Source organism: Podarcis melisellensis (genome assembly GCF_964234715.1).
Source record: "Podarcis melisellensis genome assembly, chromosome: 8".
NCBI classification, from domain to species: domain Eukaryota; kingdom Metazoa; phylum Chordata; class Lepidosauria; order Squamata; family Lacertidae; genus Podarcis; species Podarcis melisellensis.
The window spans coordinates 65,250,112-65,274,839 of NC_138540.1; the positions used below are offsets into that span (position 1 = coordinate 65,250,112).

General features: G+C 46.5%; 1 protein-coding gene across 4 annotated transcripts in view; it reads left to right on the forward strand.

The window, feature by feature from the left end:
• The window catches only part of RPS6KA1 (ribosomal protein S6 kinase A1), an 81,890-nt gene that overhangs the window by 55,202 nt on the left and 1,960 nt on the right, over window positions 1–24,728 (forward strand). For all 4 annotated transcript variants that reach the window (XM_081920588.1, XM_081920591.1, XM_081920590.1 and 1 more), the window contains 18 exons: window positions 1,892–1,973; window positions 2,212–2,292; window positions 2,940–3,019; window positions 6,511–6,617; window positions 7,883–7,920; window positions 8,081–8,223; window positions 10,091–10,161; window positions 11,002–11,090; window positions 12,073–12,137; window positions 12,982–13,084; window positions 13,929–14,056; window positions 14,937–15,062; window positions 15,539–15,628; window positions 16,288–16,446; window positions 16,734–16,895; window positions 18,163–18,239; window positions 22,232–22,349; window positions 24,137–24,274. In XM_081920588.1, the coding sequence (XP_081776714.1) occupies window positions 1,892–1,973; window positions 2,212–2,292; window positions 2,940–3,019; window positions 6,511–6,617; window positions 7,883–7,920; window positions 8,081–8,223; window positions 10,091–10,161; window positions 11,002–11,090; window positions 12,073–12,137; window positions 12,982–13,084; window positions 13,929–14,056; window positions 14,937–15,062; window positions 15,539–15,628; window positions 16,288–16,446; window positions 16,734–16,895; window positions 18,163–18,239; window positions 22,232–22,349; window positions 24,137–24,274 (1,857 nt within the window). The remainder of the gene's footprint in view (window positions 1–1,891; window positions 1,974–2,211; window positions 2,293–2,939; window positions 3,020–6,510; window positions 6,618–7,882; window positions 7,921–8,080; window positions 8,224–10,090; window positions 10,162–11,001; window positions 11,091–12,072; window positions 12,138–12,981; window positions 13,085–13,928; window positions 14,057–14,936; window positions 15,063–15,538; window positions 15,629–16,287; window positions 16,447–16,733; window positions 16,896–18,162; window positions 18,240–22,231; window positions 22,350–24,136; window positions 24,275–24,728) is intronic.

Here is a 24,728-nt window from a genome sequence, read left to right on the forward strand (position 1 = left end):
CCTGCATGTTGCATTTGCCAACACAAAAATGACTGTTGTGGTGAGCCCATCATTTAATGCTTTATTATGGCCTTCTCTAACCTGGTACACCCCAGATGCTGCTGGACTCCAACTCCCACCAGGCCCATACAGTGTGACCAATTGTCAAGGGTGGTTAGTGTTGTAAGAGGGCACCTGGTTGGGAAAGGCTGCTCTACAAAGTCTTCAGCAGTATGTGTGTTTACGGAAGTAAGCTGCATTCGGTTCAGTGGACTTATTCCCAGGTAATATATCTAGTAACCTTCTGGCATTTTCGCTGGCCAGGTTTAATTCAAATCCATAAAACCTCCTTTGGGGAAGGTTCTCAGGCAGGGAGGAAGGAGAAAGAACTTACCCATGTGAAGACCACCTGGTGGAAACCCTTACACATATGGTTCTGATCTCCATCAGCAATTTCTAGATCAACTCTGTATCCCCAAATGGAAACCAGAGTTGGAGGTCATACATTTTCTATTACTGGGGAATGATCAGGAGCTTACCAAGTTATTGGCTAAATATCTCTATTTGGTTTTTTGTCGTCGAAATACACTGCAGACGTCTGATCTCCCTGGAGACCTAGAGATGTGATGATAGACTGCTCTGCCTCCTTTCTTTTAGCAAATGTTTTGTGCCCCTGGGGAAGTGGTAATTCTGTATTGATTTGTTTTGGATGTTTGTATGTGATGCCTATAAAAGGTTTGATGATGATGATAGTAACCTTCTCTGAGCTAGTGCCTTCCAGATGTAGAACTCCAGCTCCCTTGTCATTGGCCATGCTAGCTGGAGCTGATTGGAGTTATAGTCCAACACACCTAAAGAGCACCAGGTTGGGAATGGCTGTTGTATAGGATTATAGCCCTTGGCCCATGTAGCTTCATTTATTTCAATGGTGGCTGCCAGTGGTGGCAAAAATACTCAACATTTCACGCCTCTTCTTTTAAAGTAAAGTAGTAATACCTCTGATCATGTACACAGCACCTTGCCACTCAGCTGCTACACACACACACACACACACACACACACACACACATACAGACACACACTTAGAAGCAGTGCTTCCTTGCAGCTGGGTTCCCAGTCAGGCCTGAGGCCATTTTGTTCTTATAAGTGGAGTACTTAACCTACCATTGCAGCATTCATATAACACAGTCCAAAAGTGTGGAGCAAACACAGAGATGGCATTGCTCCAGGCTGCTGATCCACACCCAAATTCAGTGGCAAGCTGACACATTGTGCACTGGCTGCAGCTTCCATAAAGCACCCAGACTCTGTTGATCAGGGCTTGCGCATAGCTCCATGCGCAAGTGCCAAAGCCCTATCACCTGCATTGCTCTGTGTGCAGAGTTTGCGAGCGTCAACAATCAGCTGTTGTTCAGCGTGGGTAAAAACAGGTCATCTGACATCGCTGTGATGTCAAGTGACTGACAGGTTGGGGGCCCTGCCCCACCTGTCAAATGTGTCCCATAGGTGATGGAAGAGGGAAGGACCCAGCCCAGTTCTCCACTCCTGCGTAAAGGCCTTCGAATCTGAGGAAAGGCTTGTCACACTCACCTTTTCCTATCTCTAGGCATAGACAGGTAGAGACAATTTGGGGTTTTGCGGAAAGGGAGTAGCATGGCAAAATGCAAAGGACAGACCTGTTGGGTTCTGTTTGTTTGTTTGTTTGTTTGTTTGTTTTTAAGATGAGAGCAGCCCCATCCAGTGTTGGAATTGGCAGTTGCAGTCAACTTAATTTATTGGCTTGAAAACACTAGGGAACAGTTACAAGTTGCCTTCTCCTCACCTACCAACTTCAAGGTGCTCCTTTCACTGAATTTTTACTGAGTGTGACTCTCTCTCTATTTTTTTTCTGTCCTGGCCTTTCTCTGTGCAGGTTTTCCTCGTAAGAAAAGTCACCCCACCGGACAATGGCCACCTTTACGCCATGAAGGTCCTAAAGAAAGCCACCCTGAAAGGTAACGAGCCCCACTTTGTGCTAGGAACCTGAATGAACCAGGAAGTTGTGGTGCAAGGTATACATTTCAGGCGCACGTCATCCTTGGCCATCATTATCCTCGTGCTCACTTGCCCGTGCTAAATGTCAGATTGATGTGGACCTAGACTAGCTTTGGGTTGAGACTCAGTCTTCAGAGTTGATGCTGGGTGCTTTTTTCCAGTTGTGATATGTCTGAATTGAGCTTTCTGTGTTGACAGTGCGTGATCGTGTAAGAACAAAAATGGAAAGAGACATTTTAGTAGAAGTCAACCACCCATTCATCGTGAAACTCCACTATGGTGAGTGCAAAACTTCACCTTTCTTCTGGCATTCTCTGTCTCTTTCCATCTCCCTCCCTTCCCACCCCTTGAAATTCTTCCACTTTCTGGACCAAATCTCTGTTATCCCCACCTATTATACAATTTGTTAGTTGGTCTGATTCTATCTAATTCCCCTTAGCTTGGGACCAGAAGCCCACTTCAATCCCCTGTTTGAAACCTGGTTAAATGGTTCATGTGGGGCACTTTATTTCTGGAGGGGGGGCAGAGGAACAGCTGCCTTCCCCAACCTAGTGCCCTCTAGATGTTTTGGACTACAACTCCCATCAGCCCCAGTCAACATGGAACTGCCCTTGTGCGTGCCTAAGGCTCCTTTAACCACTTGAGACATTGCTCAGGCTCATAGCTGTCAACCTTCCCTTTTTTGCGGGAAAGTCCCTTATTCCAGCGCCGTTTCCCGCTGCTTCCCGCTGCTATCCCAGATTGTTAGATATCCCGTAGACTGTCCCCGGGATAGGTGAGGCTGCTGCTCCCTTATTTTCGAGGCTGCTGATCCCTTATTTTCAAATCTGAAAGTTGACAGCTATGCTCAGGCTTGGCTGGCTAGGTTCTCCTCCAGCCGCTGGCAAGCTCTGGGGATGCTGATTGTTTTGTATCTCACATCTCAGCTTTCCAAACGGAAGGGAAGCTGTACCTCATCCTCGACTTCCTTAGAGGCGGAGACCTCTTCATGCGCCTTTCCAAAGAGGTGAGTACATGCATGCACCATGTAGCTCATGGGCAGTTTGTCTGTATCTGATTAGATGCTGGGGAATTAAAAAAAATGTGCAATGCAGGTATTGTGCAGCGGTGTGGTGATGTGTGGCTTACCTTCTAGGTTAGAGTGTTGGACTGGGACTGGGGAGATCCTAGCTCTAAGTCCTGCTGAGCCATGAAGCGCAGTGGGTGGCCACTAACTGTCTCTCAGCCTAACCTACCTCAGAGAGTAGTTGTGAGGCTAAACTAGGGGTAACCATGAAAGCGACTTTGAGCTCCTTGGAGTAATGCATGCATATAGAATGGAGATGGGCTGTTTTCTGAAGTAATGAGCAAACACCAGCCCTCTTTAGAACCGCACATACATTCTGCCACATGTTGCAGGGAAGTACACTGGCATCTGCAGGAGGGGAGGCCGTACATGTGCAAAAATACCCATCTCCGCAGATGCTCACACTGTACTTGTGGACAACAAGGGAGGGGGCAATGGCAGCAGTGGGGTGTCTCAGCATGCGGCCCTGTCCCTGCCCCCATGTACAGGAGAATCAATGCCAGAATAGGGCTTTCAATAGGGTAGTGTGCAAGTGGTTATGAGAGTCTCTACTGCTGTCATTGATGTATGTTGCCCATCTATGCAGTGGGGATAATGCTGATCCCAGTAAGTCTGCCAGATCTTCTCTTGGAACTGTAAAATGCTGAAGAAATATAATTGAGCCCATGTACAGTGGTACCTCGGGTTAAGTACTTCATTCGTTCCGGAGGTCCGTTCTTAACCTGAAACTGTTCTTAACCTGAAGCACCACTTTAGCTAATGGGGCCTCCTGCTGCTGCCGCACTGCCGGAGCACGATTTCTGTTCTCATCCTGAAGCAAAGTTCTTAAACCAAGGTACTATTTCTGGGTTAGCAGAGTCTGTAACCTGAAGCATCTGTAACCTGAAGCGTATGTAACCCGAGGTACCACTGTATATCCCGCAGCTTGAGAACCTCATCACACAAGCACGCGCACACTCTCTTATGCATCAGCCCTCATTTTGCCTTTCATCTTTGAACGAAAAACAACCTGCAAGTTTCTAACCCTCAGGATGGCAAAAGATGAAAAATAAGTTTTGCTGCCTCAAAGCAGCAATCAGAGATCCAGAATTGCTTGCAGACTGCATTGAGTTGAACTTTTCAGATAGCCTGCTACTTTATTTCTATCTCTAAAAATAGTTTTGCCATAAGCAAATGCTTGCCATGCCTAGCCAGTCCTGCCAGTCCTATGAAAACATGTGGGCAGTGCTGGTGAAATCTCCCCAAGGCCTTGTAGGGGATGTTGCAGACTCTAAAATGTTAGAGGGTCAGGTGTGGGGCTTAGGTGTTGTTCGCCTAAGCCACGTCAATGCCTTACGTTTAAAGCAGTCTTATACCACTCTGACAATCATTACTTCCTCCTATGAATTCTGGGAACTGTAGCTTGTTATTGGTGCTGTGAGGGGTCTCATAACAACTCTCAGCACCCTTGGCAAATTACACTTCCCAAGATTCTTTGGAGGAAGGAAGCAATGACAGTTTAAAGTGGCATAGAGGCAGTGGCGTAGCGTGGGTTGTCAGCACCCGGGGCAAGGCAAGTAATTTGCGCCCCCTAACCCAGATGTTGCGCCCGGTGCGGCCGGCCCCCCCCTGCACCCCCCACGCTACGCCACTGCATAGAGGTGCTTTAAATGTAGGGGGTGGGCAGGCAGAGATGCAGTGGACTGGCTGCATGACCCATGTGGGAGACTTGATCACATAGCAGATCCCTGCAGAAAGCAGGCCTGAAGTCACTGCCCATCAGCTGATAGGCAGAGATTTCATGGCTGCTGATCAGCAGTGATCAATTTAGATTCCAAACTCACAAAGTGGAGAGACTATAGAGGGAAGAGTAAGGAGAAGGTACAGCAATTCTGTTTCCAGACGACTTAGGCTGCCTCAAAATATGCAGACTGTCACGTTTTTAAGACCTGTAGGAGGAAGATTGCGAGACTGTGTCAGAAATGGGAGGCAATGCAGTAGGGGGAAGGAGAGAGCAATGGATTTGACAATATTGTTCCAGCTTAATTCGTTCCCTGGTTTCCAACTGTCTTCAGAGCTTCTACGACAGTGGGTCCATTTGCCATTTCCTCTGCACTAAAGGGGGGAGGGGCTTGGAATTCCAAAGGCCAGTTTCTGGGAGAGGAAGGATGCTGTAGGTTTTGGCATTTGAAGAAGCAGGCTTTTGGAAGAAGACAAGAAGCCTCGCCCCCCCACCCCTTTTTTCTTCTTTGTCAGGCAGAGCAAGAAAGGATTGCAGAACAGTAACACATTATCTCCTGTTACACCATAGCTGCTTGAGCAAAGTGATTGGTTACCTTGGAGTAGGAGGGGGAAAGGCTGGCAGGAAGTGTGGGGAAGAAGAGGCCCCCGATGGGGTAACAGGAAACTGCTCTGAGAACAAGGAAGCATGTGACACCAGGAGGACAACAACTAGATGATCTTCAAACAAAGATTCCAAATCTGGTCCCCCCCCTCCCCACCCACTGCTGCTTAGCAACTTCTAAATGTGCTTTTAAAATTGATGCATTTACTAGAATTGCTTGTAGAATTGAAGCAATGAAGTATATTTTTAATACGGTGGGAAAGGAATGGGAAAGGATCTTTGACAGAGCTGTATGTGCTCATCACATTCACACTAAGAGTGACTCCTGGGGCTTAAGAAAAAGCTGTGCAGGAATGGAACCCAGATTCTGCTGCAAGAATAAATTATATCTGTCTATCCAGATTCAGAGATGCTGCTTCAAAGAGCTTAATAGCCTCATCCCTCCAAAAAAATAAGTTGGGATAGTTTAGCACAATTACTTCTTTGAAACCTGGCCTGCCCTCTCTTGAGATTTACCAACATCTCTGCATTTTTTTTAGCCATTTCTCTACATGAGTAGTGAGGTCTAGAAACTTGCAATTATTTTTCTTTTTTAAAAAGAAAAAGAATATTATTATTGACATTTATTAGTCACTTTTTTCAGAAAAGGGAAACTCAAAGCTGCATTGAACATTAAGAACAAGGATAAACAACCTAAACCACACAAGTAATATATGTAAGAAACTGATCTGACACAACCCCACTATTTTTACCTGGCATCTACAGTTAGTGATGGTGCCAGACATGCCTCTCTGGGGAAAGCGTTCCATACATGGGGAGCCACCACTAAGAAGGCCCGTTCTCATGTCCCCCTCCCTCAGGGGCCACAAGGCAAAGGGCCTCAGATGAAGACGGCGGAGTCTAGGTTGCTTCATGTGGAGAGTGGTGGCCCTTGAGGTGTTGGGGTCATGAGCCTTGTAAGGCTTTATAAGTTACAGAATTTGACATGGAATATCAATAGTACTTGCTTGCCTAACAGTCTTAACAGACACATGAGGCATACTCATACCTTTGCTAATGTGTTAGTTCTGCATTTCCTGACCTCAGCTGACTTCTCTGTTCCTCCCAGGTAATGTTCACAGAGGAAGACGTGAAATTCTACCTCGCAGAGCTGGCACTTGGCCTCGGCCACTTGCACCGCTTGGGAATCGTATACCGGGACCTTAAACCAGAGAAGTATGCCCCTATCCCTTCCTGGCTCTCAGGCAGGCCCTGATCCAGGCTGGTGTTTACATGCACTTCCCCTTTTCCTGAATGTACAGCTTGTCAGGCACTTCACCAGAAACCTCGCAACTCTGACCTGACTTGCCACCAACTCTGGTCCAGGGGGTGACGGGTGGAATCTGAGAGCTATTCAGAAACCCAGCGACTGGTGTGGAGACACCTGGAATCCTGCTTTTCCTCTTCAGATGAGACCCCAAATTCTTGGTTTGAGCAGAGATGAAGCCCACCACACCAGGCGTCAGGGGCTGCCAACTGTTCCTAAGCAGACCATCATTCTGTCAAGGGCACTTTGAGGGTGGGGGTGGGGAGGACAGGATGAAATGTCATGTACTGCATCATTTTTGGCCTTCCCCTCTGTCACAACTTGCCCCAGTGCTCTGTCTTCTGTAGAGCCAAGAAGGCAGCTGGGACTAATTCCAGGGCGAGAGGGCCAAGCTTGTTTCTAGCTTGGCTTGTGAACATAAAATGGTGCTGAGTTGTAGAAGAACTTAAGAGCATTAACCAACCTGCACCTAGCTAATGGGTCATGTGGGAGATGGAATGCAGCTGAATTCTGTTTTGCAATAAGGCTTGTACCCAGTGTTAGATGGGATGCGGGTGGCGCTGTGGGTTAAAGCCCCAGCGCCTAGGGCTTGCCGATCGAAAGGTCGGCGGTTCGAATCCCCATGGCGGGGTGCGCTCCCGCTGCTCGGTCCCAGCGCCTGCCAACCTAGCAGTTCGAAAGCACCCTCGGGTTCAAGTAGATAAATAGGGACCGCTTTCTAGTGGGAAGGTAAACGGCGTTTCCGTGTGCAGCTCTGGCTCGCCAGAGCAGCGATGTCACGCTGGCCACGTGACCCGGAAGTGACTTCGGACAGCGCTGGCCCCTGGCCTCTTGAGTGAGATGGGCGCACAACCCCAGAGTCTGGCAAGACTGGCCCGTACGGGCAGGGGTACCTTTACCTTTTTACCTTGTACCTAGTGTTGCACTAAGTAACCATCCTGCCAGTGCAAGTATTACCCCCCTTCCCCCTGCATCCCCCCTAAATCTGCTCTGGATTGCCCCCCAACCCTCCAGAGCAGATTTGGGGAGAGCCCAGGAGAGGTGGGGGGAGTCCCACTTGCACTGACAGGATGGTTACATAGGCTTGTATCTAATATAGTATTTTGTATTCTGCTGGTTTTATTCTATTCTATTTGCTTCTTCACCTTTTGTTCTTTCCCTCTTTTCTTCGCAGTATCCTCCTGGATGACGAAGGCCATATCAAACTCACAGGTACAGCCTGCCCTAAAAAGTTGATTGATTCCTGAATGTGATGATAAACTGCTTCTCTCTGTCTTGTCAAGCAAGCAGCTCATTTATTTTACTTTTTGCTCTCTTTATCTCTCTATCCCCAAACCCCCCTACTGTCCCTAACTTCTTACCCCTTTTGCAGACTTTGGTCTGAGCAAGGAAGCCATTGACCATGAGAAGAAAGCCTACTCTTTCTGTGGGACAGTGGAGTACATGGCGCCAGAAGTGGTGAATCGCCAAGGCCACACCCAGAGCGCTGACTGGTGGTCGTACGGGATTTTAATGGTACAGTGTTTTCTTTCTTTCTTTCTTTCTTTCTTTCTTTCTTTCTTTCTTTCTTTCTTTCTTTCTTTCTTTCTTTCTTTCTTTCTTTCTTTCTTTCTTTCTTTCCCAGAAGCTGTCATGGCAGCTAACATTGCCTTCCCCAACCTGATGTATTGGACTGCAACTCCCATTGAGACCCAGCCAGTACGGCCAATGGCCAAGGATGATGGGAGTTGTAGTCCCAACAACATTGGAAGGGACGCAAGCTAGGAAAGACGGCTCTTAAGTGCTTAGTGAACAAGGCATAGTGGGCCTCTGAAGGTTCTTTTGACATCTGCTTGCTTCCTAAGTTGAAGAAGGCTACATACCACTTGGAAAGAGTTCTCATGACAGGCATTGCAAGGATGCAGTTGTGACAGGAAAGTGTTGCTGATTTACTGCTATCACAGTAAATGCCCATTGGGACTGGTGCAGCAGGAATGTTACAGGCATGTGAAGTTAAATAGACCAGTCCCTCCCTAGTCTTTATTGAAACCTTCAGCAACCTACAGATGTTTAGGACTATGACCCCTATCGGTCTCAGCCAGCACATAGCTTTGGTCTGAAACATCTGGAGGGCCCCCACTTGAGGAAGGTTGCTGTATAGAATGACCCTGGCCTGTGTATTAATTTTATGCTGCAGTTTTGCCACTGTTTGGGGGTTGTTTTTTGATAATATTATTTTGTATTTTATATTAGCTACCTTGAAAGAGCTTTGCTCTTTAAAGCAGCCTTATAAACACATATATAAATAAATAGTCAGGAGAGGATTGTTCCACATCCAGATTGCCAGCCTTCTTGATGAGAACCTCAGATCCACTAGCCAGATGTATTGGGCCCTTGAAAAGGCGTTGTGGATGCCCCCAAGAAGATAGCCTTAGCATTGACCTTGTTGTCCAGTAGGACAATCGTCCTAAGAACCCTCAATACCACACCCAAGACCTCTTCCATCAGCTCAGGAATGGAGGGTGTAGTGAAGCATTTTGAAAATCACTGTTTGGCTGTGTAGAAGCTGCTAGTGAGGGTGGGAGTTAGCTGAAGAAGTGCTGCCATCTTGTGGCAATTAAATGTAAAAACTGGCCTTGCTAGGGTTTTTGTTTTTGTTTTTTAAAAAAGGGGTGAAAACAGCACAGGGGGCCTTGTGGAACAGGTTTCTTTTGTCTAAGCCAGCGGTTCTCAACCTGTGGGTCCCCAGATGTTGTTGGACTACAACTCCCATCATCCCTGAGCTCTGGCCTTGCTAGCCAGGGGTGATGGGAGTTGTAGTTCAACAACATCTTGGGGACCCACAGGTTGAGAAAGGCTGGTCAAAGCTGTCATGGAGGAGAGGAGGTCACTTTATCAAATGCATCCTTTGTTCATCTTCAGTTGGCAGAGTGAAAGAGCAGCCGTGGTTGGTGCTGCTGCCATTGTCCAGGAAGGTGAAAGGTGGCTGCCACCACTTACACCTCTTTCTGGCCAGCCAGCACCAGTAGAATCAGCCTCTTTATTGAACACTGAATCCCTCACCTCAAGGAGGAATTATTTTTGGAACCGAGCATACTGCTTGCAACAACACTGTGAGGTTGGTTGTGCTGAGAGATGGCGACATGCCCAAGGTTACCCAGGGAGGCCCATGACTGAGCAAAGATTTAAACCTACCCCAACACTGGTCCTACTCGGACCCTCCAGTCCAGAGGTAGCCAACACGGGACCTTTCAGCTGTTGCTGGGCTACAACTTCCACTGGCTCCAGCCAGCATGGCCCATGAAAAAGGATGATAGGATATGTAACATTAAGCACCACTGAAAGTTGTCCCCAGGACCCCCTGCTTCATGAGTGTGATACTTTTGCTTGCTCTCCTTTGCAGTTTGAGATGCTGACGGGGGCCCTGCCATTCCAGGGGAAGGACCGGAAGGAGACAATGACTCTCATTCTCAAGTAAGACCACACAGCTGCAGAGGGCTTGCTTTGCGCTAAAAGACTCAGCCAGCAACTCGTTTACAAGGAAGGCCTTCCTTTGCCCAGTACCACCAAATGATTTACTGCATAGTGTCACAGAGGCTGTTCCTTGGTCTTCCCTGGAGTGGATCATGGGGTGGGCCAAAGGGAGTGCAGGGGGTGGTTTGGACCCAGGGTCTGCCGGTTGCCGATCTCTGCTGTATGCGCTTGGAAGCCATGCCATTGGAACAAGGATGGAGAGCCTTTCTGTAGCCTGAGGGCTGCATTCCTTCATGGCCAACCTTTCAGGGTCTGCATGCCAGTGGTAGACATAAGCAGGCAGAATCTCAGGTATGGCTTTTAGCTTTCATACAACAGGCTAAATTCCAGCCATGAAAAATCTGCAGTTTCTACAGCTCTTTATAGACCTCTCTCCATTCAGGCAAGAAAGAGGTGATGTCACTGTTGAAGGGCACGTTCCAGGCAAGGGGAAAACACTAGAGGAGGATTTGGGGCAGGGCCATGATGGGGTGTGTGGCTTCTGAAGAGACTTGAGAGCCAAATATAGAGATTGGGGGGGCCGCATTTAGTCCATGGACTGGAGGCTCCCCACCCTTTCATTGGAAGCATAGTTCTGTGTCCCCTCTGCCATTTCAAGAGCCCAGGTTTGTGATGTGGAATTGACAGAGCACACTGTATCCTTTGGCTCTGTGCTGTGAGAGGAAAGACAGCAGAGGGCGGTGGCGGGTTGGGGAGATGGAGATGCTACAGTCTGTTTGCTGCCTTCCCTTTCTCTCTGTGACTCATGGTTGGTTGCACAATTCTTTGCCTTTTGTTTAGAGCAAAGCTGGGCATGCCCCAGTTTCTGAGCTCTGAAGCGCAGAGTCTCCTGCGAGCCCTTTTCAAGAGGAACCCAGCCAATAGGTTAGGTAAGATGTCCCGACTTGCTTTATATCCAACCACATCCCTGAAACAAAAAAAGTCTGCCACAGATCGGTAGTCAGATGCACATTGAGTTTTTTCAGCGACATGGCACAATGCTGCTGGAAGTCACTGGCACAAAAAGTTTAAATCCTCCTGTGAAATTAAAACTTTTATTAGGGTTCAGAGGGGTTTGTTTGTTTGTTTGTTTTGCAGATTTATAAGCTGCTTGGCAGCAAGAAGCCATAGAAGCAGTGTAGAATAATGGAATGAAACACAAATGATACAGACTCTAAAAACAATGAAACTGTTTCTTCAGTCATACAGTTAAAGTTCCATAAAATGAGTGGGTCACACACCAGGGAATACCTTCTTAAACAAAAATGTATTCAGTATCTGCCTAAACAGCAAGACACTAGGCCGATTCCAGAGGGCTGGAACCACAACACTAAAAGCCTGGCTTCTAGTACAAAGTGCACCTCTGGGGCATGCAGCACTCCCAGCAATGCTCCATCTGTGGAGCACAGTTGCCAGGCAGGAATATATGGGGGGAAATAGCACCTTAGCTACCCTGGCATTAGCAGTATCATGGAATTCGAAGGGTGTGTGTGTGTGTGAAATCCTCAAAGGATGCTTCCCCCTTCCTATTTCATACTTTAGCTCAAAACTGAGAGCTACATTGCAGGGGTGGCTCACCTGTGACCCTCCAGATAGACATTGCTGGACTACCAACTCCATTGTCATTGACTATTCTGGCGGGAACTGGGTTTCAACAACATCTGGACAGTCACAGATTATCCCTTCCTGCTGTGATAATGTTAGCAATACAGTCAGGAGACCCCATTGAATCAGATCAAATGCCCATGTAGTCGAGCCATCAAGATAACTCTTTTTACTTTTTTTATTTAGAAATTTATAGACGACCCTTTGCCAGAAAGTCACAGGACAGTTTGCAGCATAATAAACAAAATGGTGTCGTTTCTGTTTCAGGTTCTGGTCCAGATGGTGTTGAGGAAATAAAGCGCCACCCTTTCTATTCCACTATTGACTGGAATGTGAGTACCAGTCTTTTCCTCTCAGTTTTTTCTCTTCAGTCCTGCAAGTTCTTTAAAATTCACATCTGTAACTGGGAAACAGTACAGCTATGGCTTTTGATTTGCTGTGATAGGTGCTAGTTTGGACATACTGGCTGTTCCAGAGAAGGGAACCAGAATTCTGGGTCCTGAAAGCAACTTCTGTGGCTCCCCAAAATTATGCAAATAGCTGGAGAGCAGCTGCGGGTGGTGGTCTCCTTTCAGATTAAAAAGCCAACCAATTGCTATCCTAACTCTGGTCTATGCAGTTCTATGTATGCAAAATGGCAGCCAACTTTAGTCCATGTTGTCCTGTGATGCCATTTCCCCCAAACCGTTCCCATGTGACATCAGCTGATGGGCAGGGTTCAGTCCTGCTGGGCACTGCTTTGCCAGCACATACCCTGCAGGGAACACACTGGCCAAGACACATCCCCACAAGCCCTCTTTGAAAGGTCAGTCATTTGCTGTCGTCATGATGTCAGGTAATTGACAAATGGGCAGGACGACCTGCCTGTCACAGTTGACCCAGCAGTGGGGTGGGATAAAGATTTGGCCTATAAAGCCAAAAAGGTTCCCCACCCCTGCTTCATATAAAGATAATGTTTTTGCATGAAAGAGCATTTCATCATGTGATCCCACCTTTCCAAAGTGATGTGCTCCAGGTTCAGGTTAGCACCTGGGGGAGAACAAGGCCTCTGATCAGAATTTTGCTTTGCTCCTCCTCCTTTTGGCTTTCTTGGTGCATCTGTGTCGCAGTTTTTGGAATGACTTATTTGGTGAAATGGATTCAGCTGCCTCTTGTGTATACCTTTTCACTCTGCAGAAACTCTTTCGCCGAGAAATCAAGCCACCTTTCAAACCTGCCGTTGGCCAACCAGATGATACCTTTTATTTTGACAAAGAGTTTACCTCACGAACGCCAAAAGGTTCGTATTTTGGACTTTGGCACAATAAGAGAGGTGTCTCATGATGCTGCATTAAGCCTAAACTGGGGATGGGAAATACAGTGCCCTCTAAATGTTGCTGGACTATAACTCCCAACAGCCCCAGCCAGCATGGCCAGTGGACAGAGAAGATGGGAGTTGTAGTTCAGCAACATCTGGAGGGCCACACATTCCCCTTTTAAACCCTGGCCTTTTAAACCCTGATGTCTGGACATGTTGGGTTATACCCAACTAAATTCTACTCAGTGTAGACCCATCAAAATTACCATTTGATACAACTGCTTGTTAATAGGACACAAAAGAAGCCCTGAATTTGGTTTTAAGATCATGCATTAATGCCCAAGTTCAGTTTGGGATGTTTTTTGCAGTGAACTTTGCATATTTTCTCCCTTGGAAGCTTGGTGGATGGGTTTTGCTTGATGTTTCATGCCCATCTGCAGGATCAGAAGTTCCCCATTTGCTTTTCCAGTATGAACATCTTCCTTGTGTGCTAATGAAAGTCTAATAAAATTAGTATCCTGGCATGTACAGAGAGACCTTATTTAAAAGGGAGTATTCTGTCATCTAGCTCTCTCCTCTGCCTCTCCCCAAATGCTATAGCCTAGCAAAAGTGGAACCATGTGAAATGCCCTTCTCATTTGTTTCTGTTCCAACATGGCGGGTGGAATCAAGGAAAACTTTATTGTCCTGGATTGCTCTCACTTGATGGTCCTTACCTTGGGGCCGCCTTGATTGTTCGGAGGGGGCATAAAGCAGCCACCTGCCAACAAGCTGCTGTTTCAATACAGTTTGTTTTCTTCTTTCCTCCCTCCCTCCTCTTTTCCAGACTCCCCTGGGATTCCGCCTAGCGCAGGGGCCCATCAGCTCTTCCGAGGGTTCAGCTTTGTGGCCACTGGGTTGAATGAGGATGAGAAGGCCAAATCCCCACCAGTGCCTTTGCATTCTATGGTACAGGTAAGAAGAGGTGGGGAGGGTCGCAGACAAGCATCGTGAGAGCTGGTGGGGTGGGCCTGCAGTGTGTTGAAGTAGAGCTGGGCTTAATTGAAGCTGCCTTCCCAAAATTATAGCCTTGGGTCTCTCCCACCCCCCATTTCCAAAGCAAATAACATGACAAAATAGCATGCATTTCAAAAGATAAGGTAGACATTTCACAGCCTAGAGGCAGTTTTCGTCAGACGCAAATGATCTCTTCAGGACTGCCTTATATGGAGTCATCATCCATCTAGCTTAGTACTGTCCACACTGACTGGCAGAGGCTCTCCAGGAATTCAGGCAGGCTCTTTTTCCCTCATTGCGGTTCCCTCATTGCGAGAAGTAAAGTTACAGGGAACCAGGCAGAGGGCCTTCTCGGTAGTGGCGCCTGCCCTGTGGAATGCCCTCCCAGCAGATGTCAAGGAAATAAACAACTATTTTACTTTTAAAAGACAACTGAAGGCAGCCCTTTTTAGGGAAGTTTTTAATGTCTAACGCTGTATTGTTTTTAATATTCAGTTGGAAGCCGCCCAGAGCTTGTTGTTGTTGTTGTTGTTGTTGTTGTTATTTCCAGCCCTATTGAACCAGGGACTTTCAGAGGAAAGTAGCAGTGTTTTGGGGAAGGATGTTCATGGGGGAAATCATTCTGGAGGGCAAAGGTTAAACCTCCCCCCAAAAAAACCTCACCTGGAGGCCCAGTCTGGGTCCTCCACACACCCACAGCCTACAGCCTCTTTTTGAAGTAAAAAAATTAAAGAGACCGAAGTCCTTTGTGTGCCTCAGTCAGCATAGGAAGCTTGGCCCACTGAAGCAGCCTAAATTCTCCTCCTCCTCTTCTCTCTGTACTCAATCTGCCTTCCAGCAACTGCATGGTAAGAACCACCAGTTTAGTGACGGCTACGTGGTGAAGGAGGCCATTGGCGTAGGTTCCTACTCGGTGTGCAAGCGCTGCATTCACAAGGCAACGGGAACAGAGTACGCTGTCAAGGTCAGAGCCTCTCTCGTCAACCTGCTCATGAATAGCTGTACCTTTTTAAAAAAAAATATCTCATGTCATCGTTGAAGGGGATTTTTATTTGCAAATGCTTTTTTTACGGAGAGGAGGAGCCAAGGCTGGCAACCAGCACTTAAATCCTAAGCCTTGCGGCATCAGACTCCAGAGTCCCAACCTTCTCTTTGCACAGCAAGACCTTGGACCTGAGTTGGTGCAGCCTCAAGTTAAGTGAACTCAAATTTCAAATCTCAGTACACCATGGGTTTGCCAGGTGGCTTCGGGCATTTGTGCTGCTGTTGCCCTCTCTGCCTCTGTCTTATGTCTTCAGCCTCAGTCTGCAGTATGGGGATAATGCTAGAGGACTGTTGGAACAATTACTGAGCCAATGTATGCAAAGTGTTTTTGAACACTCATGTGATATAAATGCTAAATTGATGTGGCTTTGCAATAAGTGAGGTACCTTCTTGCAGGTGATTGACAAGAGTAAGCAGGATCCCTCAGAGGAGATTGAGATACTCCTACGGTATGGACAGCACCCAAATATCATCACCCTGAAGGATGTGAGTGTAATAATAGAATAGGGTTGATTGGAAGCTCAGGGCCTTGCTTGCTGGTGGGTTGCATGTGTCTCAGGAACTAAAATTGTAGTTCTTCCATAAAAACATGTCAATTTGTGTCCCTCCTCTCCCTCTGTGCCATCCAGTTTGGATACGCAGCCGACCTTTTTGCAAAGCAATAGCCTTGTAAGTTTCATAGTCTCTACATAGCCGTGTGCAAGTGAATTCTGATGTTTCCCTCCAATATAGCTTTGAATCTCCTTTGTTGCAGCACAGAACTTGCCCTTGCAATGGCAATGTGTTTCTGGATGCCTGGGAACCAGCATGAAACGGACACTTTCCCTGAGAGACTAGTCACTGTGCCCTCATGCAGGTTGTCTTTTTTCCAGCTGTGCTTTGCTGGATCAGATGCAGCAGTTTCTCTAGGTTCATGGACTGGGCATCACAACGCCCAAGCCCACCACAAAGCCAAGTTTTGTCCCTGTTACTAAATTTTGTGTGCATCGTGGAGCAAATGTCTATAGGACTGTGCAGTTTCCTACCCTTTAATGGACTCTATGCGAAGCTGGATAACTTGGTCGTAAATTCCACTCTGTATGCTTATAAAAGGTTTCAGGAGTGTAGTTAAATAGTAACTTCTTTAAAACATGTCCATCTGATAGGTGTATGACGATGGCAAGCATGTTTACCTGGTGACGGACTTAATGAGAGGAGGGGAGCTGCTGGATCGGATCCTCAAGCAGAAGTGCTTCTCTGAAAGGGAGGCCAGCTCTGTCCTGCACACAATCTGCAAGACTGTGGAATATCTTCACTCGCAAGGCGTAAGTTGGAGATATGGAGAAGCCTGCCAATGCTGCAGAGATCTCTCCTTCTCTCATCCAGTTGCAAAGAAGCAAGTGTGTCAACGGGGGAGAAGCAACATAACCAATTAGGGCCTTAAATCACCTGGTAGATATTAAGGTATTTGTCTAGTGTCAGAAGGATGAATCTTAGAGTGTGTTTGAACAGAAAAACCAAGGTATAAGTGAATACATAGCTATTGTTTGTAAATTGGAAGGCAGCCATGACCGGAGGGAATAACCTGTGGTTTCCACTGTTGCCTTCACAGGTGGTCCACAGAGACTTGAAACCTAGCAACATCCTCTATGTAGATGAATCTGGCAACCCAGAGTCTATTCGCATTTGTGACTTCGGCTTCGCCAAGCAGCTGAGGGCAGACAATGGGCTCCTCATGACCCCTTGCTATACTGCCAATTTTGTGGCTCCAGAGGTGAGTAGCTCATGAGCCTCGCTGCATCTATTGCTGCCATAGTCTGCAAAATGCACTCATTCTACTGTTCTCAACCATTTCAGCATATAGGTGCAAACAAGCAGATTTCCACTGTGCCCAGCTGGAATGTGTCCTTGTACTGATGGTGCCTCTTGCTAGCTATTGTACAAATATGACATTTACATTGATTGACGTGGACACTTCCATTTTGACCATTCCCTGCTTGGCCTAACTGTTGCTAAACAGGTTCACACACAGTTTGATTGCTCAACACAGACCAGAATTGCCTTTCCAGTAAACAGCCAGTTTCACCAAATCATCTTTGGCCTAGAACAAACTAGATGATATCAAGATGTCTGCGCTGCAGATTATAATATGACAGAATTATATTCAGTAGATTAATAGACCCCTGGTGGTTTGTATGCTCTGCTTGGCAGATGCATCAGGCAGGCAGTCAAATTTATCTGCTAAAAAACATTGGCCATCACAAAAAATGCAAACAGTACTGAGGTACAATTTAGCACCAGTTGTCTCCAGCACACTGGACTCCATGTTGTTCAGTGAAATTTTGTCTAATCCATTGGGCTGCTAAAGCAAACACAGAAAGCTAATATGCAGAATATTAATCTCCACCCATCAGCAAATAATCGATTATCTCTCTACTATTCCAGGAAAAAAATCTCCTTGTTCTTTATACAGCAGTTATGGTGGCCAATTGTTGGCTTTGCCATAGCTTTTTTTAAACTTTTGGCAGGCAAAATTGGGTTTCTCAGATCCACCTATGTTGTATGGCAAAAATGTGTTCTGAGACTCAGCTGTGAGACACCATACACACATGTCCCTAAACATCTCTGGGTTTTGGCTTTTGTGTGTTTGATGCAATGTCTTTTTAGTTCATGATGCTACAGGCCTAAAAACAGATAAAATCCACGCGTGTTCTTCTCTTCACTACTTTCTTTTTAGAGCCAAAGGAACAGGGAAGAGGCTACCAGCTCAAGTTGTCCCCACTTCTTATTGCATTCAGTCTCATTCTTACTGGGGAGATAAAGCACTCCTGTACCACTTGGCTTTCTCCCAAGAATCCTGGGAACTGTAGCTTGTTAATGACGCTGGAAGTGTGGCTTTGTAAGGGGTCTCCTAAGAACTCTCAGCATCCTTAACAAGCGACAGCTACCAGCATTCTAAGTAGTATAATAGTGCTTTAAATGTGTGGTATGGATGTGACCTGATGTTCTCTCTCATTTTTCTTGGTCCTTATCTCATTTAGGTATTGAAGCGACAAGGTTATGACGAAGCCTGTGATATCTGGAGCTTAGGGATCCTCCTCTACACAATGTTGGCAGGGTAGGTGCCAGCATCCATTGTGCTTGGTTAACAGTAGGTTTTCAGCCATATTTATTTATTACAGTTTTATCCCACCCTTCCACCAAGGAGCTGAAGGGGGTGGGGACATACATGGTTGTCCTCTCTCTGCCTTTTACCTTCACAACACCCCTGTGAGGTCGGTTGAGCTAGAAGAGAATGAGTGGCCCATGATCACCTAGTGTACCTAATGGCTGAGCAAGAGATTGAATCCTTCCTATTTCTAATCCATCACTCTTAAGCATTACACCATGCTAGCTCCCTGCAAAATTTTAATTGCTTAATCGTATGGTCTTTTTTACACCACACACATGCACATGTGCGCACATGCACACACATTTCTATATAATATTTGCACTAGTCCATCATCACAAATGTTTTCATTGGCTGTTTACCAAGGTTCTAGGGGCAGGGCAGGGTGAGGTTGCCCTGCGAAAACAGCATGTTGACAGGGGAAGAGAAGCAAGAAGCAAGTGGGGGCAGGTTAATATCAGGGCAGGGAGAAGCAGGCGGGAGACAGCCAGGCACCACGACAGAAGGTGGAGGACCGAGAAGAGTAGGCAGCCTGAGTAAGCAGCCATGCTGGGATCCCATCTGTTTAGAGAATCTCCCTGGCAGAGCAAGGACAGCATCACCCATGGTGGTGGAGGTCAGGAAGGAGGAGAAGGGGAGGCACAGGAAGGAGAAGGAAAAAGGAGGGAGCCATGTCTGTGGTGGTGAATGACTGTGGGGTGGCGGCAAAATAAGGCCTGGGCAGAGGCTGAGACAGGTGGAACTGGCATGGGGCTCAATGTGGTATTTGGAGGACTGAGGGGGAATATGGGGGGAGGAGTGAAGGTGTATGTGAGAGAGAATTGTACGGCGCTAATGATGGGGGGAAGAAAGCTGAGGAGGAGGAGGAGGAATTGGGGAGAGGGCAGGTGGCAGTGTCTGGGGTTGAAGGGGGTGTTTCAAGCTATGGGAGCATTTGGAGGAATAAGGGGGAATATGGCAAGAAGGAAAGAAGGTAGGTCCAGGAGGAGGGTTGATAGCCGATATAGGGCTGCTGGAAGGGGGCGGGGGGTTAAGGGGGGGTTCTTGAAGGAGACTGGGAGAGGCAAATATTAGTCTGTGTTTGTATGTGAGGGAAAGTGGGGAGAGAGATCAATGTGATAACAGAGATGGCTGGTGAAAGTGGTGGTGGGGAGCAAGGATTACACCTGGTTCCTTGAAAGGGCTGGGGGAAAACAACAGGAGGAGGCATGGGAATGGGGCGGAAAGTGAAAAATGGAGGTAAAATAAGAGAGAGGAGCACCTTCATAATAGTGCTGGGTAAGTGAAAAAGGGGATTTGCAGTTGCATTGGCTGGAAGGAGGAAGGTTGAAAGGGTTACCCCGGGGAAAGTAGCAGGGGAGTCAGTGGCTAAGCATTAAAGATTTAGGTAAAAACAGTATTTCCAAAGCAAGAAGCATATACTCTTCATTTTTACATGATACACACGTGTGTAGCTGACATCATCTTAATAAGAGTCGTTCTGTCCTCTATAAGAAGTAAAATGCCTGTTTTAGGGTGGCGCTTGCCATCTGCAGTTTTTATGAGCATTTGTATGAATGATTTTTTTAAAAAGATGCTACTTAGTTTTAATCAGATGCACATTTTCAGATGATTAAAGAGTTTCTATTCAAATCGATCCATTAAACATTGCAGCCCCAGGTTTCTTATTGGTTCTAGATGGATGCCTATTAACTGTCCTGCATCTCCAGCAAATAGCATGGACTACTACACTGAGCACATGCCAGTTGTCAGAGTAGGACCAGCCTACAGAGTAAGACATTAGGTGGAGAGAGGCAGCTGCCTTGGGGAACAGAGGCTGGGTATGGGATGTGGAGTGTGGACAGTAGTGGCACACACCAATCATTCATCCTGGTCCACCTGGCAGCCTGCTGCTTTCAAATGTGTATATTTGGGTTGTTATCTTTGTCACCTGTGTTGCAGTTAGAATCAATTACCAGTCTGGTCAGCTTTTGGGCATGGAACTGGGGTTTGGGGACCCCATCTTTTTTTTCCACTTCCAGCAACAAACTGTCTTTTTGCAGAGTGAGGTGCCCCCTCCATCAGGTGTCATGAAATGGCAGCAAACTGCTTAGTTATTTAATTTATTGCTGCATTTTTACCACCCAGGAGGGAGAGGAGCATGTGAGATTTTCTGCTTCAGGTGCCAAACAACTTGAACAGTGTTGGGTATGACACACCTTGACTGGGGTGGGGGAAGAGAATGTCATTTGCTGCTCCACCTGAGGCAGTGAAATGTCATTGGCTGGCCCTAACCTTACAACTAGATGCATGTCAACGACTGTATCCTGCCTCTCTTCAGAGGGACTTGGTGACGTAGATAGGACTCAAGGCACTTACCACTCTGATCTGTTTAGCCCTGGTGAGGCTGCTACATCAGGTGTCTTCCGATGATAGCCAAGCGGTTCCCAAGATTGCTGTGGAATAATATTCTCTTGTAATGGAAGGTGCGCCACACCCTTAGCTTGGGTGTCCCAGAACTGGTCTTAACCACTAGGTGTCAGCGTTTTCCTTGAATCCACAAAGTGTCCTTCTGTTCTGGTGTTTCTCAGGAGCCCCAGTGGTTGAAGGAAGAATGTAGGGCCTGATGGGAATCCCAATGATTTTGGGAAGAGGCAAAGAGCATGGGGCTGGGGGGGGGAGCGATACACTACATGGGGTGGGGGTGAGGAATCCCAAATCGTGAAGACCCTTTTACCCAGGGTTCACTGAAGGAATGAGATAATGGCTCAGTGGCTGCAACTGGATGCAGCTATGGAGATTGGGCAGTGCTCAGTGGAGATCCCCAGTGTGCCATCCTTTTAATGAGGCAATATGAAGCAATCTGCTTATATGGCAAGATGCATGGGGGTGGCAGATCTGACCCCCCACCCCACATCAGATCACCTGCCTCCAGCAGCAGAGAAACACCAGCAGCAGCAGCTACTGGGTTCCAGTGAAATCTCATGAGCTTCCATGAGTGCCCCACCACCACCACCAGTGTAGGAAGGGGTTGCTTAGTAACATAATAAATAGGTTGAACTGCATAGATCATAGGAAAGCGCCTTATATCAGGTGGGAATATTGGCCAAACTAGCTCAGTATTGACTGGCCGTGTAGGTCTTCAGGGTTTCTGGCAAAGACTCAGGAACTGAACTGGGACCTTCTGCATTCCAAGTATGTACACTTCCACTCAGCCTTGGCTTCACTTCTCCCAACACCTGGCACAGAACAGGGCCTACCTGGAACTGTTTTTGAGGCACCCCCATTAAAGATTATTCTTTGTTTCCAGCTGGCGGGTACCTCTTAAAACAGTTTTATATGGTGCCACCCATCCTTTTTCAATACATCTAAGCAGGGATTCTAAACTTTAGAAAAACTGCTGTGAGTATAGTTTTGTTGTTGTTGTTACCACTACTACTACTGCTACAAATTGTACATTTAAAAACTGATGTGAACATATTATTAACGATTGTAGAGCAATAATGAACCTGAAGGTCGGTCTGGCCAACCCTTTGCCCTGCGGCAAAATCTTCTACACCCAGCCAATCATTGACAGACTAGAGCATATAATTCAGCTTATAATAAGGCACTTTTGACTTATTGCACGATCATAATTATAATGATTTATGACATCTTCTAGTGTGGAGACTGTGTCTGTCTATCTGTCTCTCCTGAGAATCCCAGCTTTCATGGAGGTATTTTTTTACCCCTTTCTTTGCAAAAAAGCAACTTGTGCAGAAAAGCTTTATATCCCCTGAAGTCTCTGCTAGGAGTTTAGCACCTCTTCTTTGTTCCTAGCTAGTTCCACCCCCCCCACCCCACCCCCACCTACAACCTTACCTCCTTCCTCCCCCTGTTCCGGGCTTACCACCCCTCCTTCCCATCTGCTACCATAGTGTTGCAGTTTTTAAAATAAAAATACTATTTTTCCTCTCTTGCAGGTACACCCCATTTGCAAATGGGCCTGGCGACACCCCTGAGGAGATCCTCATGCGAATAGGTGGGGGAAAGTTCTCCCTCAAAGGGGGGAATTGGGACACAGTTTCAGACGCAGCCAAGGTACGAGTGAGTGCCAGTGTTCAAAGTGGAGTTTGGATGTTGCCATCCTTCTTCTGGCTTGGGGCAGGGGCTTGCTATATCCCTGGACTCCAAAGGAAGGAATTCCTGTCCTGCAGAGAAGTGACCCCTGCACCTTGCTCTTGTCATTAGCATGGTATCTGGAGAGCTATTGGTCCCTTTCAGTTCTCTGCAGAATTTTTGTGTGGAGCAACACTTGGATTCCTGAGAACAGCTCCTTGCTCACTTTTGTTTTCTAGTTTCAAACTCTGTGGTTTTCAGGCAATATTTGCAAGGCTGTGGTGCCTGTTCCCTGAATGCTGTCTGTGGCTTCTGCTTCTCTTGCTCCCATACTATAACACATCCTGATCTCGTTCCTACATCTTCTGCTCCATCTTTTCCTCCCTGCCCTTCAGAATAAAACATGCGGATCGTAAATGGGCAGAGATGTGTGTGAGATGTTGATACTGAGTGCTTTTACATAAAATAGGCAGGTCTACCAAAATAGTATTGGATGTTCAGTCCTGGTTGCAGAGTTTCTTGACCTCATTGCCCAGACCTTAGGGTGTGGTATTCAATGCTAGTCTTACTTGGAGCAGACCCACTGAAGTTGATAGACATGGCTAACTTATGTTCATTCATTTCAATGAGTCTTGAGTAGAACTTAGTTGACTATCCCTCAATTATTATAATTTGGCTTGGAGCGTGAATAACCCCACCAACATCCATGGTAATGGCAAGAATTTTCTACATGTTCAGTGTGTGTCATATAAGAGAAATTTCCCCAAATATTGGGCCTGGTGACTTCCATGTTTCATTGTGGGGCAGCAGACATTTTTTCCTTCATGATGCTCCAGAATAATTGAACATCCAGGGCATTGAAGGGTGAAGCGAGATGGTGGCTGGAATCTAGTCAGCACTAGATTCTAAAGGTATGAAAAAGGGTGACATTAGTTGGCTTTTAAAGTTATTTGTTTAATCAACAGGATTTATAAACCACTTAATCACCCATACCTGCTTAATGTTTATTAAGAAAAACTCACAAAATCAAAAGTTAAAAGCAAGTTCACTTGAAATTTATGAAAATATACGTAAAATCAGCCATTATTTTAAAATACATATAATAAAATAAGACTGCATGTCAAGATAGGCTTGCCTAAACAGAGAAGGGGCTTTTTTGTTGCAGGCACTGAAATCAATACAGCAAAGGCAGTATCAATGGGGGCAGGAAGTTAAGGGGTCCTAGGGAAGGTCATCTGTGTCCACCCTCAAAAATGTGGCTGGGTTGTTGCCCGCTGGGGTCCTGAATCAAAGCAGCACACAGACTTCAGGAAGCTCTGTCTTTCTATTCCTACAATGGACTGGGATCTTGTTATCAGCCTTTTTTGGAATGCAGAAATTCCCCCTCTGGATTGATAGTAATCTATGCAGTCCTCTTGCCACCAATGGGTACTTGGAATGGTATAGGAGTGTAGATTAAATAGAAGAGCTATTACAATAAGAAAGGTAGGAGGAAAGAGAGAGATGGGGGGTTCCCTAAGTACTTTTAAAAGTCATCAGATGCACAAGAAACAAAGTTTACTCTCTGTAGAAGACACACCTGGCTATCAAGGGTACGCTTTCTTCTATAAGACGACCAAAGTCAGATTCTGGGAACAGGTGTCAAATATAGCCAGGAACTTGAGAAATAGCAGTGCGGGCTTAATCAGCCAGTCAAAAATCTGTGAATTTATAGGTCACCCAGGTGAAAAAGGCATACAGCAGCTATATTCTCTGAATGCTTGTTGCAGGACCTGGTATCGAAGATGCTCCACGTTGATCCTCATCAGCGCCTGACAGCCAAACAAGTCCTCCAGCACTTGTGGATAACCCAGAAGGACAAGTTGCCCCAGAGCCAGTTAAATCACCAGGATGTACAGCTTGTAAAGGTACAAATCTGGGTAGGAGGTGGTGGCAGAGGGAGAGGGATTTGTGTGCTTCCTGCATTGTCACCTTACATATAACACATTGGTCATATTGATATTTATTCATTTAAAATATTGGAAGGGTGTTTATCTGCTCTTTAGCTGAAAATGTTCCCACAGCTGCTTATATAATATCAATAAAAACAAAGCAGTCCCTACAATCTAAAAGACATGTCACAAAAGGAACGAAAGTGAGGAGGGAAAAGGAAACCATGCAAACTCAGGCACCAATTCCTGTAGGTACATATTAGTTCTTAATGACCAGCTGGAATGGAAACAGGAAAAGGATGAGCCAAATGGAGTTGCTCTCTCAGCTTCCATCTTTGTCTGCTGCAGGCTGTTGGAATGGCGGCTGCTAGATGTCAGCTGAGGAATAGAGGTAACCAATAGAGCCAAAAAGCTGCTAGACATGAAAAAG